This window comes from Bos mutus, chromosome 23 (assembly GCF_027580195.1).
Source record: "Bos mutus isolate GX-2022 chromosome 23, NWIPB_WYAK_1.1, whole genome shotgun sequence".
In the NCBI taxonomy this organism is placed as follows: Eukaryota; Metazoa; Chordata; class Mammalia; order Artiodactyla; family Bovidae; genus Bos; species Bos mutus.
In genome coordinates, this window is record NC_091639.1 from 1,745,058 (window position 1) to 1,767,442 (window position 22,385).

General features: G+C 53.9%; 1 protein-coding gene across 4 annotated transcripts; it reads left to right on the top strand.

Annotated features, from left to right (window-relative positions):
- The first annotated feature begins 548 nt into the window (after positions 1 to 548).
- Positions 549 to 16,335, top strand: NQO2 (N-ribosyldihydronicotinamide:quinone dehydrogenase 2). 4 transcript variants are annotated; one of them, XM_070361186.1, is made up of 8 exons: positions 549 to 718; positions 1,363 to 1,549; positions 1,843 to 1,951; positions 3,739 to 3,903; positions 8,239 to 8,369; positions 8,971 to 9,084; positions 9,878 to 9,979; positions 13,330 to 16,335. In XM_070361186.1, exons 3-8 carry the CDS (start codon positions 1,945 to 1,947, stop codon positions 13,660 to 13,662), a joined length of 852 nt encoding a protein of 283 aa, XP_070217287.1. In that variant the 5' UTR covers positions 549 to 718; positions 1,363 to 1,549; positions 1,843 to 1,944; the 3' UTR covers positions 13,663 to 16,335. The 4 variants fall into 4 exon arrangements, with proteins under 4 accessions (XP_070217287.1, XP_070217286.1, XP_070217288.1 ...); XM_070361185.1 differs by lacking the exon at positions 1,363 to 1,549 and having other exon boundaries at positions 550 to 718; XM_070361187.1 differs by lacking the exons at positions 1,363 to 1,549; positions 13,330 to 16,335 and adding an exon at positions 11,247 to 11,466 and having other exon boundaries at positions 554 to 718.
- Positions 16,336 to 22,385: the final 6,050 nt, after the last annotated feature.

Sequence of the window (22,385 nt, forward strand, 5' to 3'; positions counted from 1 at the left end):
TCACACACCGCACATTCCCATCAGCACACGACTAAGAGGGACACGACAAGGTCCCTCTTAGAATCACACCTGCCCACCAGAAACCCGGCAACCACTAACCTGTTCTCCGTTTCTAGAATCTCATCTCAAGCATGTTACATAAACGTGATCGTTCAGAGGTGACCCTCAGGGATTGGCGATTTTCATGCAGCGTATTTCTCTGCAGATTCGCCCCAGCTGCTGGGGCCCCGATCGTTCATCCTTTTTACGGCTGAGTGTTTTGACCCTGAGTGGGCCTAGGGGCGGAGGCGGCGGGAGGGGCAGACACGGCGCCCCCCCTTCCCAGAACTAAAACTGCCATCCCTTCAGCCGCCGCGGCGCGGAGCCACCCGGTCCGGGTCCCAGGGGCTAGGACAGGGCAGGGGCGGAGCGAAGGGCGTGTGGGCGGGGCTTATGCCGGGGCGGGACGCCGAGCGCGAGGAGAGGTCCAGACAGGTCGGGGGCGGGGCTGCGCTCCGGAGAGAGGAGGGGAGGGGCGTGGCCTCGGCGCTCGTGGGCGGGGCACGGGCGGGGCCCCGCCGGCCTTGCCCCCGCGTCCTGCCCAGAGGAGAGCGTCTGCATTGTCCGCTCGCGACGCCTGCGAGTGCGTAGTCCGCGCGGCCGGATCGTGGCGTGGACGCCGGACGTTCTCCCAGAGGGAAGTCTCGTCCTGCCGGTCGTCTCGGGCGTTTTGGCCGAGGTGAGTGTCCGCGCTCTCCGGGGGCCGCTTCCCGGGACCTGGGTCTCCGCGGGCTTCCACCCCCGCGTGCCCAAGCTTCCCCCTGCACTTGCGAGGCCTGGGGCGCAGGTGTGCGCAGGCCCGTCACTGCCCCCAGCCGCTGCCCTCCGCCCTGGACTCGGCCCGCGCTGACCCCACGCGCGGACGGCGCGGGGCCGCCTGGGGTCGGCGAGCGGGCGGCGCGGAGACCAGGCCTGGGCCCTCGGGGTTCCGGCTCGGCCTTTGCCCCGGGTGCCAGGACCCGAAACTCAGCTTCTCCAACCTTAGTCCCTGAGAATCTCAGCCAGAAAATCCAAGAAGTGGGACATGTATGTGGTGTGTGCTTCCTGCGCCGATGTTTATGGTTCTAGGGGGGATGGAGGGAACACGAGAGGAGCGATCGAGGAGGCTGGAACGAAATAGAGTGCATAAAAGGTGTCAGCGCGTTTGGTGTGGCCTGATGTACGTAGTTTAGCAGCCGCACGCTTCTGTTTTCCTGTCGGCCTGATAAGGGCACCCTCTCCACGGAAGGAGAAGGCTCTCCCTGCTGTGGCGCAAGGTCAGTGGGGAAGTGCTGGGCAAGTGGCCTGCTTCTTGAGCCTCAGTTTCTCATTCTGTACAACTAGGAGAATTGGACCCCACGAGGAGTCAGAACTCCAAGGCCTCCAGCGGCCTGGCAGGTGACGTGACTAGGTACACTGGACCAGGCAGCGCGATAAGGGGATGCCTCCCCTGCTGTCAGCACTGAAATGCAAGCTTTTCTTCCTAAACCAGACTGTCTTTGGGCCCTGACCCCGGGGAATTCAGGACCAGGTACTCCCTGAGTCTGCAGCCCATCACTCTCTGGACATGTTCCGGGGGCTTCTGCTAGGCTCAGGATAAAGTCCTCACCCCTGCACTACTGACCCACCCAGCCCTTGGACGGAATCTCCCACCACCCAGCTCTGTTGTAACCACATGTCCACCGTGTAGGCTCTCTGAGCACCCCAGGCCAGTCCCAACGCTGCCTCACGCTTGCTGTTCCCCTGCCTCAGCCTGCCCACGGCTGCATGCTCAGCTGCCCACCGTGTCTCCCCACCTCCCTCAGCATTTGTTTCCTCTTCTAGGTCATTGGCATCACTGAGCGTGACCGTGCCTGAGAGCTCAGGGCCCCCTGCACACCCTCCTCTCGGCAGGATTCAGAGAGAAAATACCCATCTTCCTGGGACATGGCAGGTGACTATTAGCTATGGGGGAGTTAAACTTTGTTAAAAGAAAAATTTATTAGAAATTGAATACTTTGTTATAAAAACTCCAGACAACACTGGTGTATAAAACTTGTTTATAATGTGGACTGCTACCTGGAATTATCTTGTTTTGTATTTTCTTACTTGTTTTATTGTTCATTTCAGCCCCACCAAAATAGAATGCTTACCTTGTCTTTGCTTTGCCTCCAGCCTCTGGGATGACCCCTTGGGACATCATAGCCGCTCAGTCAATAGATATGGAGTGACTGAGCCCCAAGAGTGACCATGGTTAGAAATACCGCATGACTCAGGCATCCCATTGTGACATCTTTTTGTTCAACACCATAGCATGAAAATCCTTGCATTTCATAACATAAAAATTCACGTTATTTTACGCATATGTTGTACATTAGGGTTTCTCACCTGCGGCGCTGCTGGCATCAGCGCTCTGTCGGGGGCCTGTCCCCAGCTGCGTTCCGCAGCAGCCTTGCTCTCTGTCTTCCACGACCCAGCAGCGCCTCCCTCCAGATGCCACAGCCAAGAAATGTCTCCAGATGTTGTGAAACACTCCCTGGGAGGTAGCACTCCCTGGCTGAGAACCATCAGTGTGGATATTTCATTTGTATCCTGTTTCCTGTTAAGCCCCCAAGTTCCTTTATAACAAATGAGTCTGAGAAGTTAAAACTGTTAATCATTAATTTCACTCGTGCAGTTCAGCCTTTACACTCTGCTGAGTGCCCCAAAGCTCTTTGCTTCAAACTAACATTTATATTTTCTCCTTAAGGGCCTAAACAGAATAATGTGGATCAAGAGTTTAAATATCTTAGTCTTAAGAGGTTCCCACAGAAAATTTAAACACATCCCCACAGCTGCCTTCTAGAAGGAACTGGTACATGACCTTGGAGAATGTCCTGAAGGAGGACAGTGCGGCTTCAGCTGCTGCTGCTGCTAAGCCGCTTCAGTCGTGTCCGACTCTGTGCGACCCCACAGACGGCAGCCCACCAGGCTCCGCCGTCCCTGGGGTTCTCCAGGCAAGAACACTGGAGTGGGTTGCCATTTCCTTCTCCAATGCGTGAAAGTGAAGTCACTCAGTTGTGTCTGACTCTTTGTGACCCCGTGGACTGCAGCCTCCTAGGCTCTTCTGTCCGTGGGATTTTCCAGGCAAGAGTACTGGAGGGGGGTGCCATTGCCTTCTCCGTGCAGCTTCAGAGATTGTTGGTATGAATGACACCGCCAGGCAGTGGATGGAGCCTCTGTTGTTAGGCTGTCCACTGAAGCCGGGCTTCATACAGGCCCTGCCTTCCCATGGGACTCAGGATCTGATTTTTTTTAAAAATACCTTATGTGTCAGTTTTCAGCGGAGACGAAGGAAGCAGAGCTGTGTGTCAGCGACTGGCCTGCCAACAAGGGGTTAGCACAAAAGATTAGTCACAGTGGTTTCTTATTCTGAGCTTAGGCAACGTGGCTAAAGCGTCTCCTGGTGGATAACCAGAGTAGATTGGGCTTTGAAAGAATGTAGTCATGTCATTCTTGGGGAGTCGTAACTGGACTCCTGTGTTAGTAAACTCAAGTAGTAAACTCAAGTAAACTCAAGTGAGCTGATACAACCAGGTTCCTAAAATGCTCCTTGTTTTACAGCCGTCTCCCGTAAAAAGCGTTGGTCTTCCATACTTAAGCTTCAACCGTTGTGTGCGCCCTCTCGTCAGCTTGGTCCTTGTGGAGCTTTGACAGAGAGGAATTATTCTTCAAGACAAATGGTTTCTTGTCTGGGTTTAGGTAAGAAAGTGCTCATCGTCTACGCACACCAAGAGCCCAGGTCTTTGAACGGGTCCCTGAAGGACGTGGCGGTGGCTGAGCTGAGCCAGCAGGGCTGCAGCGTCATCGTTTCGGACCTCTATGCCATGAACTTTGAGCCCAGGGCCACAGGGAAGGATATCACTGGTGAGTCATAAATGCTCTGGGTTTTTTTTTTTTAACTTTCTTGGGGAATCTCCACACTGTCCCGCACGGTGGCTTCACTTTACGCCAGCCGCACGAGGGTCCGCCGTCCTCCACGTCCTCAGCAGCGCTGGGTGTGTCTTGTCTTGCTGACGGCCATTCTGACCGGCAAGAGGTGGTATCTCGCCGTGGTTTTGCTTTGTGTCCCTGATAATCAGTGATGTTGAGCGTCTTTTCACATGCCTGTTGGCCATCTGTGTTTTCTTCAGAAAGATACCTGTTCAAATCCTCTGCCTGTTTTTAAATAAGATTGTTAGGAGTTTTTTTGCCTTCTTTGAATTATTTTTTTAATTAAAAAAAAAGTTTGTAAACAAAACTCATCATTGGACGTGATGTACAACTCTCATGTGGAAAAGGTCTGCAGTGCGTGGCTTTTCCCGCACGCCCAGCCAGCCAGCTTCTCTGCTCCCACAGGAACCAGGGTCTCCCACCGCCTCTGCATCTTTCTGGGGCGAGTTTGTGCTGTCTCTGGGTGTGCCTAAAGCAATTCACAGTATAACGGCTTTTCTCTCCGCTTTTTAAAAATGGGAACATGCGTTCCCACGAGTTGTTTTGCGTGTTGCTCTCTCTTTCTGCCTTAGAACCCCCGTTGTCTGGAGGCACCGCGGTTTCCGTAGTGCGCACTCAGGCCGTGTTGGCGCTTCTCTTCTTGGCTGTGATAGCAGGACTGCGGCAAGAACGGTGGCCGGCGCTTTCCTGCATGTGCGAGTAGACGGAGCTGCTGGGCAGGGGGAATGTGTGTCTCGAATGTTCATAGAAAATATCAAACTGCTTTCCGTGAGTGCTGTACCAGCTCACTCTCCAGCCCACAGTGCTCGCAAGTGCTCGTTTCCTTGTTTTACCGAGTTTTTGATAACTGCCAATCAGACAGGTGGAAAATGGTCTCTGGTATAGGGTTTGAAATATGAATTGTAAATACATTTATACCTAATTTTTGTTTTGGCTTTGCTGTGGTGGCTTCTCTTTTAATTTAGACCGGTGCATTTTGTGTTATATAAACTCTAAGCTTATTTTTTTTAAGGTGCTATAGTATTTGGCAGGTTCCACTTTTTAAAGTTAAATACTTTCTCTACTCAGAATTTCTCTCAATGTGTGATGTGAGGTGTGGATTCAGTTTTTCCCAAGTACGTACTCAGCTCTCATCCCCATTTATTACATTATCTAGCTGTTTGCCTTGACTTAAAAGCCGCCCTTGTTGTGACGTGAATTCCCATGTTTTGGCGTCTTCTGCCTTTGTGCGCTGGTTTGTTTTCCTGTCCATGACTCAGCACCATGTGACTTTCATTATTTTGGCAAATCATTTACTATCTCATAGAGTTAGGTCACCTTCATTTGTCTTACCTTTTTTTACAGCTACTTTGACTTTTCCATAAAGATTTTTTGAATTATCTTTCCAGATTGTTGACTGAAAAAATAAAAAGCACACCATGCCAGCTGTGCTCTGCTTAGTCACTCAGTCATGTCCGACTCTTTGTGACCCCGTGGACTGTACCCCACCAGGCTCCTCTGTTCATGGGGTTCGCCAAGCAAGAAGACTGGAGTGGGTTGCCATGCCCTCCTCCAGGGGGCGCCCCCAACCCAGGGATCAAACCCAGGCCTCCCGCATTGTGGGCAGATTCTTCACTGTCTGAACCACCAGGAAAGACAGCTGTGAGTTAAGTTTTGTGTGGGGTAAAGTGAGGACTATGGCCCGGGAGATGGCCTCTCGGCTATCTCTGAAACTGCTCCAGAGAGGTGGAGGGAAGGTCAGGATGTGTGGGATTTGGTGAAGAGGGGTCATGCAGTCATCAGGCGCTCATTTTGGCAGAAGATTGCTGCTAGCCATGAGGAGCAGATGCCACCGTTAATGATTTTAGTGCTTTAAAGACATGAGGACTTACAAGAATTGGGCTCAGAAAATCTTCTGAAAACACCTATCTGAAGGCATGTTTTTCTACTTTTTCCCGGAGCACAGAGCGCCTCATTCCTGATCTCCACCCTGAACTCCTTCCAGGGGGGTGTTGGAGATCAATGGCTACAGCAGCTTGTGACTTAATCCCTATAGAGCAGATGGCAAGCTCCAGCCTTTAGTTGGCAAGATTCTAAAGGTAACGGATTGTTTACAGCGGAACTTCAGTGCCACTTCTTTCTGTTCCAGCAACAGGCGTGGTTCCTCATGTGATCACGTTCTTTTACAACCCTCCAGGTGTATTTATGAGTTCTCTTCACGCAGATCTTGCATAAATCTTACTTACTGGGTTTTGTTCCTCTACATGAAGAGGACTGATCTGTGCATGTCTGTGTGCGTGCGTGCATGCGGCTGCTACGACTTTCTCACTGTTTGTAGTTTTAAGCCAATTCTCTGGGTCTTTCCTGATACACAGTCAAACCATCTGCAAGTAATAATTTCACCCGTGCCTTTCCAGTAATTCCCAGTAAATTAAATACCTTTAGGTCCCTCCTGTTTGCAATTGTGTTAACAAGACTCCAGATTTAGCATTTAGTACTGGTGGTAATGGTTGTACCCTTGCCTCTCCTTGTCTTCCTTCCCTTTTAATAAACCAAACAGCTCTTTTCACTGAAAAGCAACAGAGCAGGGGCTGGGGAGGCACAGAGTATTGTGTGCTGGGGCCACTGGCGTTTCAGGGAATCAGGTAAGACATGGGCTCTGCAGAAACAGCATTTTAAGTGTGGTAAACAGTGGGCAGAGGGTGAACACTAGCAGCCCCTTCACACACCCTCCTTGTCCCGCGGCCCCAAGGTCAAGCAGGCAGAACTCTTTGGTGTGGCTCATTGTAGATCTTACTCCAGATGTTAACAAAGCGCACATTCCTGTAGAGCTTAGGAGCTCTGTAGATACAGGTACAAACAGGGATTTACTCCTTCAGAGGAGCTTTCAGGAGTCTTATTAACGACCGTGTCACTTCAGGGTACATGTTATAACTTACCAGTTCCCATGTTGATTTAGCTTTGTCTCCATCTTTGGTTTCAATCTGTGAGTCAATATGTCTGCATGACTCTGGATTTCCTGCCTTACTAAAAAGTGCATCCACACCCACACATATAAAACATCCCCATTTCCCCGACGCTTGCACACCTCTGCTCTGCTCTCACCTTTAAACTCTACCTGGAGTACATGTGGCCCACACACGTGTTATCTGTTTACCACTCTCAGCAGCACACAGAGGCCGCGGTGGGCTCCACACCTGGGGGTGGCAGCCTGCCTGAGACACAGGCTCTCCTCCTTGGGGGCTCTGGTCAGCACACAACCTCATGCATAGAAGGGTCCCAGCCAAGCTTTTGAGTGAAGGTGAGGCCCGGGGAGTCTGGGCCCTGGGATGCTCTCGGCCGTGGTGCCCAAAGGTGGGGCCGGCTCTACTCAGGCCACCCTGAAGGCCTGTGTGCTGGGGGGCCACCCTGAGCCCCCCACTCCTCTCTGGTCGCTTGGGAATTACCTGGCCCCTCGTGTTGTTATGAAAGGTAGAAACAGCCTGTTATGATGAGGTTAGAGCCCAGTGAGGTATGAGGAGACCCTCAACCACCAGTTAACACTGGGCAGTGCTTAGGCGAGTCGTGCTGCTGGACAGGAACCCACCGAGGCCTCGTCTTTCCGTTTAACTGTGGGGGTCCTGCCTCAGGGCCCAGCCCTGCTGCTGCCTGAGCCCACCCCTGCAACCAGGCCTGCTCCAGAATTGCTGAGGCCACAGCTTTTTCAGAGCTGAATCGAGAAAATGGCTGTTTCCTGCATAAACCATGGGCCCCCTCTGCAACCCATGTGCACGCAGAGCTGAGCCCCCGTGGCCGAGCTGCAGCCCTGCAGCCAGGCCACCCGCGGCCCCCGGCCTCCCGCCCTGGCCCGGCAGCTCCCCGAGGCCTGCCTCTGGCCAGCGCTGCGGTCCCCTATGTATCACGCACTGGAGCCCCCTCCCCTCCGGTCCTCCACACCGCCTGCAGAACTCCTGCTCCATCGTCAAATCCCCGTCACGCTTTGCTCACCTGCTGCCCACATGGGCGAGGCCCCCGCGTCTGGGCAGTGAGGTCCGTGTGCCATGGGGCTGCCCTGAGCTCACTGCCCTGTCGTGCTCCGTGTTAATCATGTGGTTATTTGTCCCTCCTGGACTCTGGCCCCTCGAAGGTGAGGACCCTAGCTGTTCCTCTGTGTCCACAGTCTGACCCCAGGGCCCACCCCCCGGTCAGGTCTCAGTGACCTTGCTGGGGGGCATCCAGGCAGCAGTGTCACTGTGGGGCTGGCGGGCCGTGGATGTCCCGCTGAGTGGGAGCCTTTGTCCTGCTTCCCAGGCACCCTCTCCAACCCTGGCTTCTTCAACTATGGCGTGGAGGCCCACAAGGCCTACAAGAAGCAGTCTCTGAGCAGTGACATCATTGAGGAGCAGAAGAAGCTTCAGGAGGCCGACCTGGTGATATTCCAGGTTGGTTTTCCCTTTCGTTGCTGTACCGGCTCTGTGTGCAGACTCTGTCCAGAGACGCTGCTGGCCACAGTGTACGGCCCCCAGCGCGGGTTCCCTTCCCCCTCTGGGAACGGATTGTTGCCTGTGTTCGTCTCTTTTCCCTGTCATTGGACGCGGTGTTGGGGCTTCTGTGGGGACCACAGTGGCTCCAGGGAGACCTCCCTGCTGCAGTGTGGAGTCAGGCTCAGCTCCTCAGAACCTCTGGGCCCAACTCCCAGACGCCACGTCTCACCCCAGGCGGAGAGGGGGCAGGCTCCTTCCCGCACCCTCCCCCTGGCCCCGTGGTTGGGATCATGGTTCTGCTGCCCCAGAGCAGGCTCAGTCAGGGGCCCGCAGTCGCGACGTCAGGGGGACCCAGAGCCACCTGCGGCAGCCACCAAAACACTGTCAGCCCTGCCCGCCCAGCCCGCCGCCGCCGCCACCCTACACACCTCAGAGCAGGGGGAAGAGCTGCCCACGCGTGTGGCCCCAGGGGGCACCTGTCTGCCCAGGCCGGGGGGGGCGGCACCCCCGAAGCCCCAGGCGGACAGACACCCCAGCACCCCCTCCTGCTCCCCCGCAGTTCCCGCTGTACTGGTTCAGCGTGCCCGCCGTGCTGAAGGGCTGGATGGACAGGGTGCTCTGCCAGGGCTTTGCCTTCGACTTCCCCGGCTCCTACGATGACGGCTTCCTCAAGGTATGACCCCTACCCACCGGGATGAGGGACCCTTGTCCATCAGAGAAGGACGGGGCATCTCAGCAAGTCACCTCTGGTTTGCCTTTGTTAACCAAAGTCCCACGGAGCACCATCTGTGTGCAGGGCTTACACGGGTGAGAAAGCACGGTTCCTGGGGTCACAGCCCTTTCCTCCAGCAAAGGGTGCAGGGTGTCCACGTCCGGCGGCGTGCTCGGCCAGGGGTCTGGGGCACCTGCCCTGCAGCGTGGACTCGTGCCTGGCCATGCACCTGTTCGCCTCTCAGCACCTGGACCCACCTTGAAAGTAGGATAACCCGAGTGGATGGTGGACCCAGCCGCTGCACAGGATGTGGTAGCTGTGGATTTCCTGTGTAAGCAGATGATGTTCAAGTTCCAAAAGCCTCAGAAAACAAGTGTGCACAAACAGAGCGCTGAGACGTGAGAGGCGTCTCAGGCCGTGAAGAGACTCAGCCCTTTGCTGACCAGCCCCGGGAGCCTGGCCCCGCTGGCCGCAGGCGTCATGCACCCTCCCAGCCAACCCCCGCACCCACACCCCCGAAGCCCACTCCCCCAGCCTCAGGCCTGTTAGCGCTGTCCATCCAGCCCACTCCCTCTGGCTGCCCCTCCCCCGCCCTGTCAGATGTCGCTGTCGCCTGCCGCTGGGCCGGACAGAGATGGGAGTGTGTGTCCGTCCATTAGGGAAGGTGGGGCGGGGGAGCTGGCCTCGGTTTCCCTCCAGTCACTATAGATGACCGTCCCTGGGTCCACGCCCAATCCCGTGCTGTCCTCCACAGGGGAAGCTGGCCATCCTGTCCTTAACCACAGGCGGCACGGCCAGCATGTTCTCCAAGACTGGGGTGAACGGAGACTTCCGGTACTTCCTGTGGCCCCTCCAGGTATGCGCCCCCCACACACAGCTCTCCTAGCTCCTCCCGGGTGAGAGGGGGGCCTGAAGGCCAGGCCATGCTGACTCCCCTGGAAGCAGGATATCATAACCTCTTAGCCTTTTGGATGTTTTACTTGGCAGCCCTGAAAAGGTTGCCTGATGGAGAAAACTCTGTGATCATGAGAACCTTTGATGCTATTTGGCCAGAGGCCAAGCCGAGCCCGGTTGGCTGGTATCCACTCTGGGTAAACAGGAGCCCTGAGGTGGCTCCGTGTGTCATGAGCTTCAATTCTTCCTGCTTTAAAACTCTTCACATTTGTTTCAGTTTGCAAAAGTACATATGGGAACAAAGAGACTGTGAAAAAGAGAAATTCAGTTCTCTTAATGCCTTTGAAAACAATCACTTTCAATGATTTAATGTATTTCCTTACAGCCCACGTATATTCTTTTTAAAAAACATTTATCCACGTATTTATTTGGCTGAGCCAGGTCTCCACCAGGGCATGCAGACTCCTCAGCTGTGGCATGCTCACCCTCAGCTGCAGCACATGGGATCCAGGCGCCTGCATGGGGAGCATGGAGTGCCGGCCACTGGGCTGGCTGGACCAGGGAGGGCCCTGTGTTCTTACACATGTCCATTTGATGACTCAGCCTATCATATTTCTTTCTTTTCTTACATGAACAGTGCACCGCAAGTACTGCTTCACATTTCTTGTTGTTACACCTAACACGTGTCTTGAGCAGCCTTCCGTGGTGGCACATTTAGCTGGAATAGCCTCATTCAGGGCTCCCTGGTGGCTCAGTTGGTAAACAATCCACCTGCAATGCCGGAGACCCTAGTTTGATTCCTGGGTCGGGAAGATCCCCTGGATAAGGAATAGGCTACCCTATTCTACCCTACAGTATTCTGGCCTGTATAGTCCATGGGGTTGCACAGTCCGGCATGACTGAGCAACTTTCCCTTTCATGAGTTGCCATAATTTACCTAAGCAATCAAAACAATAAAACTTAGTGTGCGACTCAGCAGCAGAGATTAGACAGCTGTGTCGGAGCCACCCAGCACTCGCTGCCCCCCAGGAGCGGCCAGGCCCTGAGGCTGCAGGGCAGCGCCCGCATTCTCGGCTCCCTGGTGGTGGGAGGTTCTCTGAGCTCCCTGGAGGCCAGCTGTGCACGTTCCCCCGGTGACTGAGCGGCGGGCGGCTTCTCACCGCGCTCCCATCTTTGCGCTGTAGCACGGCACACTGCACTTCTGCGGATTTAAAGTCCTTGCCCCTCAGATCAGTTTTGGTCCTGAAATGGCGTCCGAAGAAGAAAGAAAGGGGATGGTGGCCTCCTGGGCGCAGAGGCTGAAGACCCTCTGGGAGGAGGAGCCCATCCAGTGCTCGCCCCCGTGGTACTTTGGGCAGTGACGGAGGCCACGCCACACTGCGGGGGCCACACGGGAGCTGTGACGTGTGTAATGCCACTCAGGCGCATGTAATAAAGGATGTCACGATAGCCAGGGTGTGACTGTGTCTCCAGGGTCCTGCGGGCTGGCTCCCACCCCCCGCTGGCTGTCCCAGATTCTCTGCTGAGGGGTGGCAGGTCCTTCTCCCAGGCTCGCTTTTTGTTTCTAATACCTTTCCTTCTCCTTTATTCAGCCTTCGCAGGTAGTGTTTGTCTGTAGTTTTGGCACGAAACTGGATTTGTTAGATATTTGTTTTATTCTGCAACTGACTTGAATTTCTGTTTTCAGAGGAAAATGTAATCTGTTCACAGCTTGTGTCGTAGTGCTCTGTTTAAACTTCTTGTGCATTTTTCTTTTTATATCATGAGTGTTAAGTTTTAATTGAGCACTACTCAGCATCTCTTTACAATTCCTGAGGGCCGGTTACTAAGTGAGGGCACCGGCCTTAGTGAGAAGGCGTCTGTCAGTGTGCACGAGTCCCGGGAATGGGACTGGCCGTGGCCCCGAGGTGCGGGCACATGTAGCCAGAGTGTCTCCCCGCCCCCCGCCCCTCCTCTTCATGGTCGTCATCACTGCCCAGGACGGGGCCCTTCTCCTCAGCAGCCCCACCACCACCCCCATCACACTCCCAGCTGCACCTCCTGGTCACACGCCCTCACCTGCCTCCTCCCTGTCCACCCCCCTGGCCCCACAGGTGTCTTCAGACCCTCCTCCACCCTCATTTTCTTTCTCCTCTTCACCTGATCCACCACCAGACGGTGTTCCGTGTTCTTAGCTTCCCTTCACATCTTCATCCCTCTCTCAGAGCTGTTATCTTCGAATCAGATTGATTTTTCAGGATCATTTCTTTCTGCCTTTCTTGACACCATTTTCTTCAGGCTTTTTCAGAGCGTCCCCGCGTTTTCTTTCAGCGCCACCATCCCAGACCCTCTCTGGGGCTGTCCCCCCAGGTGCCTGCTCAGGGTCCCCTCCAGACTGTCTTCATCATCTCTTTTGAGCCTCGGTTCTCTCGAGATCGTTCTTTTCAAACCGTTGGAACTGGCTTCTTCAGACACTCTTTGGGCCCTCTTTTTGAGCAACTTTTTCAGACGCATCTTCTTCAAAACCTCCCGTCTTCTGCGTTTTCTATCTTTCATGTGTCAATTCTTTAAATGCCGTGCTTGCTGCAGCTTCTTCAGCCTTCATCCTGGTGTGCTGGGATGTTCAGGCAGGACCTTACATAGGAGACCCTGTGCTTTCAAGCAAAGATGGGGTTTGAACACTGACTGCCCTTGTGGCCTCAGGACACTGAAGCGACCCTCGTTCTCTTGGGGTCTCCTCAGCCTGGTCCCATCCTGGGACAAAGGTGTGAGAATCACCAAATGTCCTTCCCATGGAGGGTTTGAATCTAGCCACCAGTCTCCTCTGTGCCCTTGGGACACAGGTTGTATCTGGACATCTGTCCAAGAGGAGGAGCTTCCTAACTGGCCCAGACCTTGGACACACTCCTCGGAGGTTTCCTCTGCCCCCTTCAGCACGTGTGGACCATCCTCAGAATCCACACAACAAAGCATCTTTGATGATGTTGGCTCGGTCACAGCTCAGTCACAGCTTGCTCGGGACAGTCCTGCGGCTTTTATTGAGAGACCACTTCCTGGGGAGCTTGCACCTCTCCTGAGCCTTGTTCTGCCCTTCAGTATCCAGGCCCTCACTTGATTTCTTCTCCATGCGGAGCTGTTCACATGTGATTCACTCTTCAGAAAACGGCAGCGCCATCTCCTGTTAAGATCATCTCCTTGGTGGTCATGCTGCGTTGGCTAGAAAGGGCGTGGAAGGCTTTGCTGCGATGTCTGGGGACAAGCCAGCCATCAGCCCAAGGCCTTTCTCCCCTGCTCCCCTGCTCCTGAGGTTGGGGGTTTGGGTTTTCTCTGCAGAGGTGTCTCGGCTTTGCTACACCATCGTGTGTGTCTGCAGAGGAACCTGACCGACGCGCCATCACGGAGAAGCCAGGTAGCCTGATGTATGGAGCTGATGTCTTCAGCAGTGTCGGGGAACCAGCCTTCTTTCCGGGGGTGTCATTGGCTGCTGCCCAGGAGATGGATTTCTCTGCTGGGATCTCCTGGGCTCACAGCAGGGCACCTGGGCTCACAGCCACTCAGGTTCAGAAACCTGGCAGAGGTTGGGGCAGCACTGAACAGAGGCCCTTTTTGAGAAATGGTGTACAGAGACCCCATGGCGAGTTCATCGTGGGGAAAGAGGAAATCTGAGCCAAGTGCCCAGCCCAGCAAGGGCCCCATGTTTGTGGGTCATACGGGTGCTTCCACAGAGTTTCTGGTTGAGACTGAAATCCTACTGAGACTGAAATCCTACTGAGACTTCCAGTTCCTTCTCCTGGCAGATGGCATATGAGATTTCTCAAAAGGCCTCCTGCAGCACTGCCCCCACAGCCCATTTAAATGCAAGAACCACACTTCTAAAAACACATCTTAGGAAACGGGGAAATGTCCCAGCTCTGTCCACCCTCCCCCCACAACACACACAGCAGCCTTGTCCCATAACAACACCTAACGAGCTGCTGGCGGCAGAATGGACAGAAATACGGACCTTCCGGGTCACGTGCTGACACCAATACCCTGTGTTATGAGTACTCTCTACTAGCAGTGCTCTACGGTACCAGTATTCCAGCACAGAAAGAAGCGAGAGACCAGGCCCTGGGTGTGTGCACTGGGGGCAGCTCAGCTGAGACCTCGCATAGAGAGGGCTGCCCACCTGAGAAGGAGGCCCTTCTCACAGTAAGACAGGACGCTGAGCTGTCTCCGTCTCAGCTCTGGGTAGAAGAGTCTCTCTCCTGCACTGTGGGGTCCTGGAGTGGGACTAATTCTGCCCGCATCTACAGAGCAAGGGGAAATCTAAAGAAATTAAGTGGGCCCACTTAATTGGTAAAGAATCTGCCTGCAATGCAGGAGACCCTGATTCGATTCCTGGGTTGGGAAGATCCACTGGAAAAGGGAAAGGCTACCCACTTCAGTATTCTGGTCTGGAGAATTCCATGGACTGTATAATCAAATGGGCTCACAAAGAGACACGACTGAGTGACTTTCACTTCACAATGTCCTCAGTAGAGGAAGAAGTCAACAGATTTGCTCCAGAGAAAAACATCATCTTACGCCTGTGAGGATGCTCCCTGAGCAAGTCAGCCTCACAGAAACCCCCAAATGGCCAAATACATGCAGAGACTGCACGAGATGAAAATCAGCAGAAACACCAGGTGGTAGATTTTACCACGCAGGAGCTTCAGATATCAGTGCTATGAGATAGATAACACATAGTAACAGCGTATAAGGTATTTAAAGAAATGGAAATGGAATCAAACCTGAGCAGCAAACAAGAGACACTCAAAAGTGACCAAATGGGTTTGAAAAAATAGTGACTAGGTGAAGCAGTTGGTTAGACACGGATAGAGAGAGAGTGGATGTACGCACTTCAGGCATAATGTCGAGTGTCACAGAAGATCGCATGACCAAGTGTACAAACACGCCAGACACAAACTCATCTGGAGATTCTACTGAGGTGGTAGAATGAAAATGAAATATTCAGAATAGGAGTGTGATGGGAGGGGCACAAAGGTCTTTACTGACGTTTGAGAAACCAGCTATGACAGCTATACATTCAAAATCATTTGCAAAAGTAACAAGAGTCAGTCTAGGTATTTACTGTTGTAAAGCCTTCTGAGGGAATGAGCTGAGAGAGTTGCTTTTTCAGAGCCTACCGTGGGAGCCCCAGGGGCTGGGTGGGCTCTGAACCATCTAAGACGTGACTGTCTCAGTGGACTAAGTCCAGAGGCTGTGCTCAGTCCAAACCTGACTGTGACCCCCAGATGGCCGGGTCAGAGACACAGTGCTGGCGGGCAGTTCAGACTTCTAAGCCCTTCACCTCTTAGGGGTTATAAGTGAAAACCCCTAGAAAACAAACAAGAATTTTGTGCAGTTTGGGTAGAAGTGGGGAGCCCAGTGAATAAGGGCATTTAAGGACCCATGGGATTGACTGGAGGAACACGAAGGATTTGTGCCCGAAGCTGGTGCCGCAGGTGGCCTGAGCTGCTGCTGGAGCAGGGCCCTGCCAGCCCAGGCCTTTCTGTCCACCCCTCCTCTGAAGACCGTCCTCTCCCAGCCCACGGCCCTGGGTTTGGGGCTGGCAGACAAGCCAGAGCTCACAGAGGGCCCCTTTGGCAACATCCATTTGGGAACCCTGAATAAATTCTTCAGGAAGAAGAAAACCATCTTTCCAAGAGGTGGCAGGTTTAGAAGCATGGGCTATTGGAGATGAGGATGAAAAGCCTTGACAAGAATTTTACTTGAATTTCAAACTCCTTGGAAGAATGACCTAAAACATTTTTGGGTTATGTATGTATTATCTTTTTAAGGTCTGATGCAGAACAAGAATTGATGATGTAATTGCATCGCTCTGTCCCCCAGCCCAGCGTTTGGCCTTTGGTGCTGCCCCCTGGCATGGGGGTATTTCCCATTCCACCTCCTGGGAGGACGAACATCCTCACAGGGGCATCCGAGAGTCCAGAGCCCCTGGCCTGGGACAGCGAGGCACAGGACAAGCGAGCCTGCAGGCCTTCCCAGGTCCTGTGCCTCTGTGGTCACCCTGCCATCTGAGTGTAATGGGTCTCAGTCTCGGGGAGCTTAGGCCAGTCCTTCCCACTGTGGGTTGAGTCCAGGACTGGAGGAGAAGACAATACAATCAGGTCGATACTTGTCGGGGTGTGGCTGTGGCTGAGGGCAGAATCAGTGCCCCATCAGCCTGGGTCTACAACGTGAACTTCTTTTATCTTCAGAAGAGCACAAAACTGATCACCTAAAATAACAAAGTTAGACAAGATTTCTAATGGTTTGCTTGTTTCATCATGAGAGGATGTGACTTAGGCTGTCCTATTTTCCAGGTGTATGTGTTGTGAAATCGAGTGACAGTGAACAGTGCAAGTTACCGCTGAGTGTGAACGATCTCTGTGTTAAAGAGTGTGCACTGAGCAAGCCTTCCTGCTCAGCTGGGCCGCAGTAAGGCTGCTGATGCTTTTCTTCTTCCTTGAATTACCACCGAGAGGAATTTTTTCCCGGGAGGATTTCTTTCCAGATTTAGGTAAGAAGGTGGTCACTGTCCGTGTCTTTCAGTGGATCCCTGAAGTGCCCCGGAGGTGGCTGAGCTGAGCCGGCAGGGCCGCGGCTGTACCGTGCCATCTCTGTGTGGTGGACGCGGAGCTGAGGGCTGCAGGGAAGATGCCTCTGGTGTTTACAGTTGATATTTACACCCATTCTCTAAAGGTTTCCCTTCTTTTTCTTCATAAGAAATTATCCAGCTGTGACCATGTGTTGAATGGCAAAACAAGATCCAGGAGTGGGGTTTAGGGAGAGGAGCTGGTGGTACCCCCTTACATTTCAAAGCCATGAACATCCGTTTCCAGTCCAAGTGCAGACAAATGAGCCCTTTGAGCTACCGACTGACCAAGCTCATGGGCCTGAGATGGGCTTTCAGCGCTGCTGGACTAGACCAGTCTCATCTGACCCGACAGCTTGTACTGGTTCTGTTTGCTGTCCTCAAAAGATGGAGCATCTAGCACAGACGTTTGCATGAAGTATGTGTACGCACACGACATTGTTCATTAACACAGCACTACCTGATACCTCGAGCCTGTAGGTCACAAGTGACTGGAAGCTCTCATAAGGGCAGGTTTTCTCATAAATACAAGACCTCATGCTCCGTCATTCTCCCTCTCTCTTTCCTATCCAAATAACAGGTCCAAAAAAAAAAAAAAAGGACAGCAGAGTTTTAAACTTAGGATATCAGAACAGGTTCGGACTTTGCCCACTCAAGACAAAGCATGCTCATAAACTCTTAGGCACGTGCTCCACCGCTAATGGTTCTGATCTCCGACTCTGCCATCCTGGTCCTGCCAGATGCTGAGTCTGGGATGTTGAGCAGGTCATCTTCTCAGCAGCTTGGTGTCAGCGTCTGTAGGATGGAGATGACAAGCTTCAAGCTTGTGTATTTTACAGAAAAGAATGTCTCTATGCAGCAGGCATTCCGTGTCGTACACCATCTAGTACTTCACACGCGTCCACACTTAGTTGTTATTGATGTCCGAGTCCACGGGAGGGTGGTCCTGGGGACACAGTCAGAACCGCAAGGACCACAAAGTTGATGTTCTGAGTCTCCAAGCCAAACGCAGCTGAGGCTTCTCAGTCAGCCGCATTCCTTCCGCCCGGCTGTGGCCAGCTTGGACCTGGCCTTGCCACCGCTGTCCTGGTCCCTGGGATCCCAGGACTCCTGCCCGACAAGGCTGGAGGATTGGAGGAGAGTCCCCTTGTCTCTGTGCACCCTGACGCTTGTCCCCTGCTCGTGATCTTCACACATGGACACTGGCCTGAGAGAGTCAACACCTGCCCACATACCAATTCTCATCTGAGGTGCGGCCACCCTAAGCCATGGAGCCCCCTGTGGCAAGCCCCCTACCGTACGTCCTGGCCTTGGGCCTGTGGAAGAGCAGATGAGCCCCAGGGTGTCTGGGTCTCCAGTGACTCAGAGGGAAGGAAGCCCCGAGCCTGGGCCTCTGACCCACTCCCCAGCACCGAGGGGGACGGGCTTGGCTGGGCGTTTGCTTCCCTCTGGTGGCGGGTGCTGGAGGGAGCAGGGACCAGGTGGCCTCCCTGGAGGGGCTCCGTGACTCTCCCCCGTCCCCTGGGTTCCTCCCATCCCAGTCTATCATGAACACCCTGTGCTGGGTGTCACCACGGCTCTTCCCCCAACTGTTCCCTCCCTCCTTCATTCCCAGGGGTGCAGCACGACAGACACCCCAGCCCAAGCAGGTCCCACTGAGCTCACCTCCTCCCGGCCCTGCTCCCTGCGGCAGGGGTGTGAGCCGGCCCTCCCCCATCAGCCCTGACAGTCAGCCTGGACAATCAGTCATCAGCTTGAAGAGCTGAATCTGAACATAAAGACGAAACTCCAGTTGGGACGTGATCGCCTACCTTGCCCTCGTGGCCTCCTCTCTGGCGCTGTGTGAAGCTTTGTGCTGAAGCAAGGGTCCCCAACCTCCGGGGTCCAATGCCTGATGATCGGAGGTGGAGCTGATGTAGTAATAACTGCACAATAAATGTAATACACGTGAATCATCCAGAAACCATCCCCCACCCACACCATCCAGGGAAAAGTTGTCTTCCACGAAAGCAGTCCCTGGTGCCAGCAAGGTTGGGGACCACTGTGCTAATAAAGGACAGCACCTTCCAGCGATGCCCGCTGAGCACTGACCCCCTGAATCCTCGGGACGGAGCCCAGGGCAGCCCTTCTGGGTGCGTTCTCTGACGTGCGGTGCACCAGGCACCCCCAGGCTGAGGCTGCAGCAGGATGACACATGCCAGCATGGTGCCCCCAGGGCATCTGGAACCAAGCGCAGCCACCTCATGCTGCTCCCTGCAGGATGCAGGACGTCTACGTGGAGCAAAGGCCGAAGAGAAGACCGTCTCCAGGAGGAAGCGTGTCTGCTCAGAAAGGGGGTGGCTGGAGGCTCTGAGAGTGGAATTCTGAAGTGTGATGGCCACCATGGGAAACTGCCTTCTTGCTCCATGGGACCTGGACCGTAGCTGGTCTCAGCCGCAGGCAGAAGGCAGAAAAACCACAGGCGTCACTCCAGGACATCCTGTGCACTGGGCCTGACCCCGCTCGGTCTGCTTGGCGAGGCTGCATTAGGGCGTCTGCTTTGAGCTTAGGGGCATTCAGCCTGTCTTGAAGGGGCTTTGGGATGCTCATTTCTCTGAGTGAACGTGGCGGGGGAGGCGGGGGGGGGGGTTCCAGCTGACAGTCCTGTGTGATGTCCGTGCTGTGGGCTGCACATTTGTACGTCTGAGGTCCTTGCCGTCACATGAGTTTTGCTCCCGAGGCCGCCTCAGAGAAAGGAAAGTGACGGGCACTGTGGCCCCGGGGCTGGCAGTCCTCTGAGGACAATAACCAATAACCTGGGCAGTAACCAGCCGGGCACTCAGCCCACAGAGGGGGCCACTGGCTCTGGGGCAGTCTCCAGGGAGGCCAGGGGTCCACGGCACAGTGTCAGGACGCCCACTGGATCCTACCCAGCAGGGAGCTGAACATGCCACCAGCACGGCCCCCTCCGCAGGGGAACCAGACCCCCGGTCGCACCCAGCCACCTGCGGCTGGGAGGGAGGGTCTATGCAGCCCGTGCATGGAGGCCTCGGCCCTGCTCACTTGGGGTTTCGGGGCTGCTCCCCAGGGTGGCCTCTTGCTCGCCCAGCAGCTCCAGAGCCACGCCAGCCTGAGGCGCACCTTCTCCACTGGGCCTGAACCCCCCGCCAGCTGTGCTCTGGCGGGCTGTGTCCCTCGGCCCGGGGGCGCCTGGAGAGTTGCTGAGGGCTTCCATGCGCTCTTTCATTGCTCCTCTGATACATTCCTCATGTTAAACTCCTATTTAACCTCCTATGTGCCTTCTACCTCCTCAGTTCAGTTCAGTTGCTCAGTCGCGTCCAACTCTTTGTGACTCTATGGACTGCAGGACGCCAGATCCCCTGTCCTTCACCAACTCCCGGAGTTTACTCAAACCCATGTCCATTGAGTCAGTGATGCCATCCAACCATCTCATCCTCTGTCACCTCCTTTTCCTGCCTTCAATCTTTTCCAGAATCAGGGTCTTTTCTAATGAGTCAGCTCTTCACATCAGGTGGCCAAAGTATTGGAGTTTCAGCGTCAGCATCAGTCCTTCCAATGAATATTCAGGAGTGATTTCCTTTAGGATGGACTGGTTGGATCCAAGGGACTCTCAAGTCTTCTCCAACACCACAGTTCAAAAGCATCAATTCTTCGGCGCTCAGCCTTCTTTATGGTCCAACTCTCCTGATAGCACTGGGACAGCTCCATTTCATGTTGCACATAAAGGCTTCATGATCAATAACCCATATGGTCAGAAACTTCCATGAATTAGGGTGATTGATATCTTCCAGTCAAGTCGAGCCTTTCCACATCTTCAAAGGCTGTTCCAGAGACCCCTGGGTTCACGTCCCATGATGCTGTCTGGTGCTCTCATGGACCTCATTCTCCACCACGGTGATTTCTCACCACAGATACGTGTGCGGAGCCCCTGGGTTCACGTCCCATGACGCTGTCTGGTGCTCTCATGGACCTCATTCTCCACCACGGTGATTTCTCACCACAGATACGTGTGCGGAGCCCCTGGGTTCACGTCCCATGACGCTGTCTGGTGCTCTCATGGACCTCATTCTCCACCACGGTGATTTCTCACCACAGATACGTGTGCGGAGCCCCTGGGTTCACGTCCCATGACGCTGTCTGGTGCTCTCATGGACCTCATTCTCCACTACGGTGATTTCTCACCACAGATACGTGTGCGGAGCCGTGTCTTCTTCTACCCTTGCTGTTTCTCCTTTCTGGAAGTAATGAGAATTTATGAAGAAAACATTCCGTTCAGTTCAGTTCAGTCGCTCAGTCGTGTCCGACTCTCTGTGACCCCATGAATCGCAGCACACCAGGCCTCCCTGTCCATCACCATCTCCCAGAGTTCACTCAAACTCATGTCCATTGAGTCGGTCATGCCATCCAGCCATCTCATCCTCTGTCATCCCCTTCTCCTCCTGCCCCCAATCCCTCCCAGCATCAGAGTCTTAAGTTCATTCTTGAGGACTTATCTGAAGAACATTGTTTAAAAATCACCAAGTTACTTTTTTTTTAATGAAGAAAATTCTAAGTATTATTTGATGAAGCAAGTTTCACTGTATCACACTGACATAATGGCACAAACTGAGAGGAAAAATACATGGTGTTACTCATGGCCTAGAAACCTGCTCACTGTGAGTTGGAATCAGGTGAAGCAGGATTATGCAATCATTAAGAATGGGCTTCATGTTGATGTAGGAACCAACACAATATTGTAAAGCAATTATCCTTCAGTGAAAAAGAAATACATCAAAATAAAAAAAGATGAAGAAGAATGAGCTTCCCTGGTGGCTCAGACAGTAAAGAATCTGCCTACAATGCAGGAGACCCAGGTTCAATCCCTGGGTCAGGAAGATCCCCTGGCGTAAAGGAATGGCACCCCACTCAAGTATTCTTCCCTGGAAAATTCCACAGACAGAGAATCCTGAGGGGCTACAGTCCATGGGATTACAGAGAGTCAGACACAACTGAGTGACTAACACTTTTACTATTTTCTTTTTTTACCAAAGAAGGGGCAGCTCCTAGGGCTGACAAGCCAGCCTGTCACATCCTATTTCGGCAGAAGTCGTGAGACTCTGGGCAAGACACAGGATGCTGTGACCCACAGCGAGAGCGGTGCTAGAGCTTATCCTTCTTTTGTGGTGGGTCCCCCTCCCCTCCCTTCCCCAAGACCCTCCCGAGGGTGCCTTCACCGGCAGAGGGCAGCTCTACAGAAGCAGAACCCTAGCTTATGCTTCCTAAACAGGGGGGAAAAAAAAAAAGAGAAGTCACTGCATTTAGAGGAAGCCAAGGCGAGCCTGCTGTTTCCTGAACAGGGATGCTAGCACCTCCCTGGCAGCCGCCCACTGCAGACACGGCCCTGGGAAGCCCCTGGGTGAAGGGACAGGACTGGAGCTCGGGGAACACTCAGCAGGCTCAGTGCCCTTGGGGCCTCGCCCTTCCCAACAGCAGAATGTAAAGTAGGCATGAAGCGCGGAGACAGAAGGAAAAAGGCATGAAAAACTAGTTTTGTTGACGTGGTCCTGTTTGCTTTGGCATTGTTCTGTGTGCAATGTGTACATGTGTGTGTACATGTGTGTGTAAGCATATTTGTGTACGAGGACTGGGCAACAAGCACTGTCCGTCTGTTTTCAGAAAACCAAGCAAGAGAGCTCTTCCTGCCAGTGCCGCCTCTGCCTCTCCTCTGCCAGAGGTGCACGCAGCTTGTCACTGTCCTCGCTGCCGGGCACCGGGAGGACACGTCATCTCC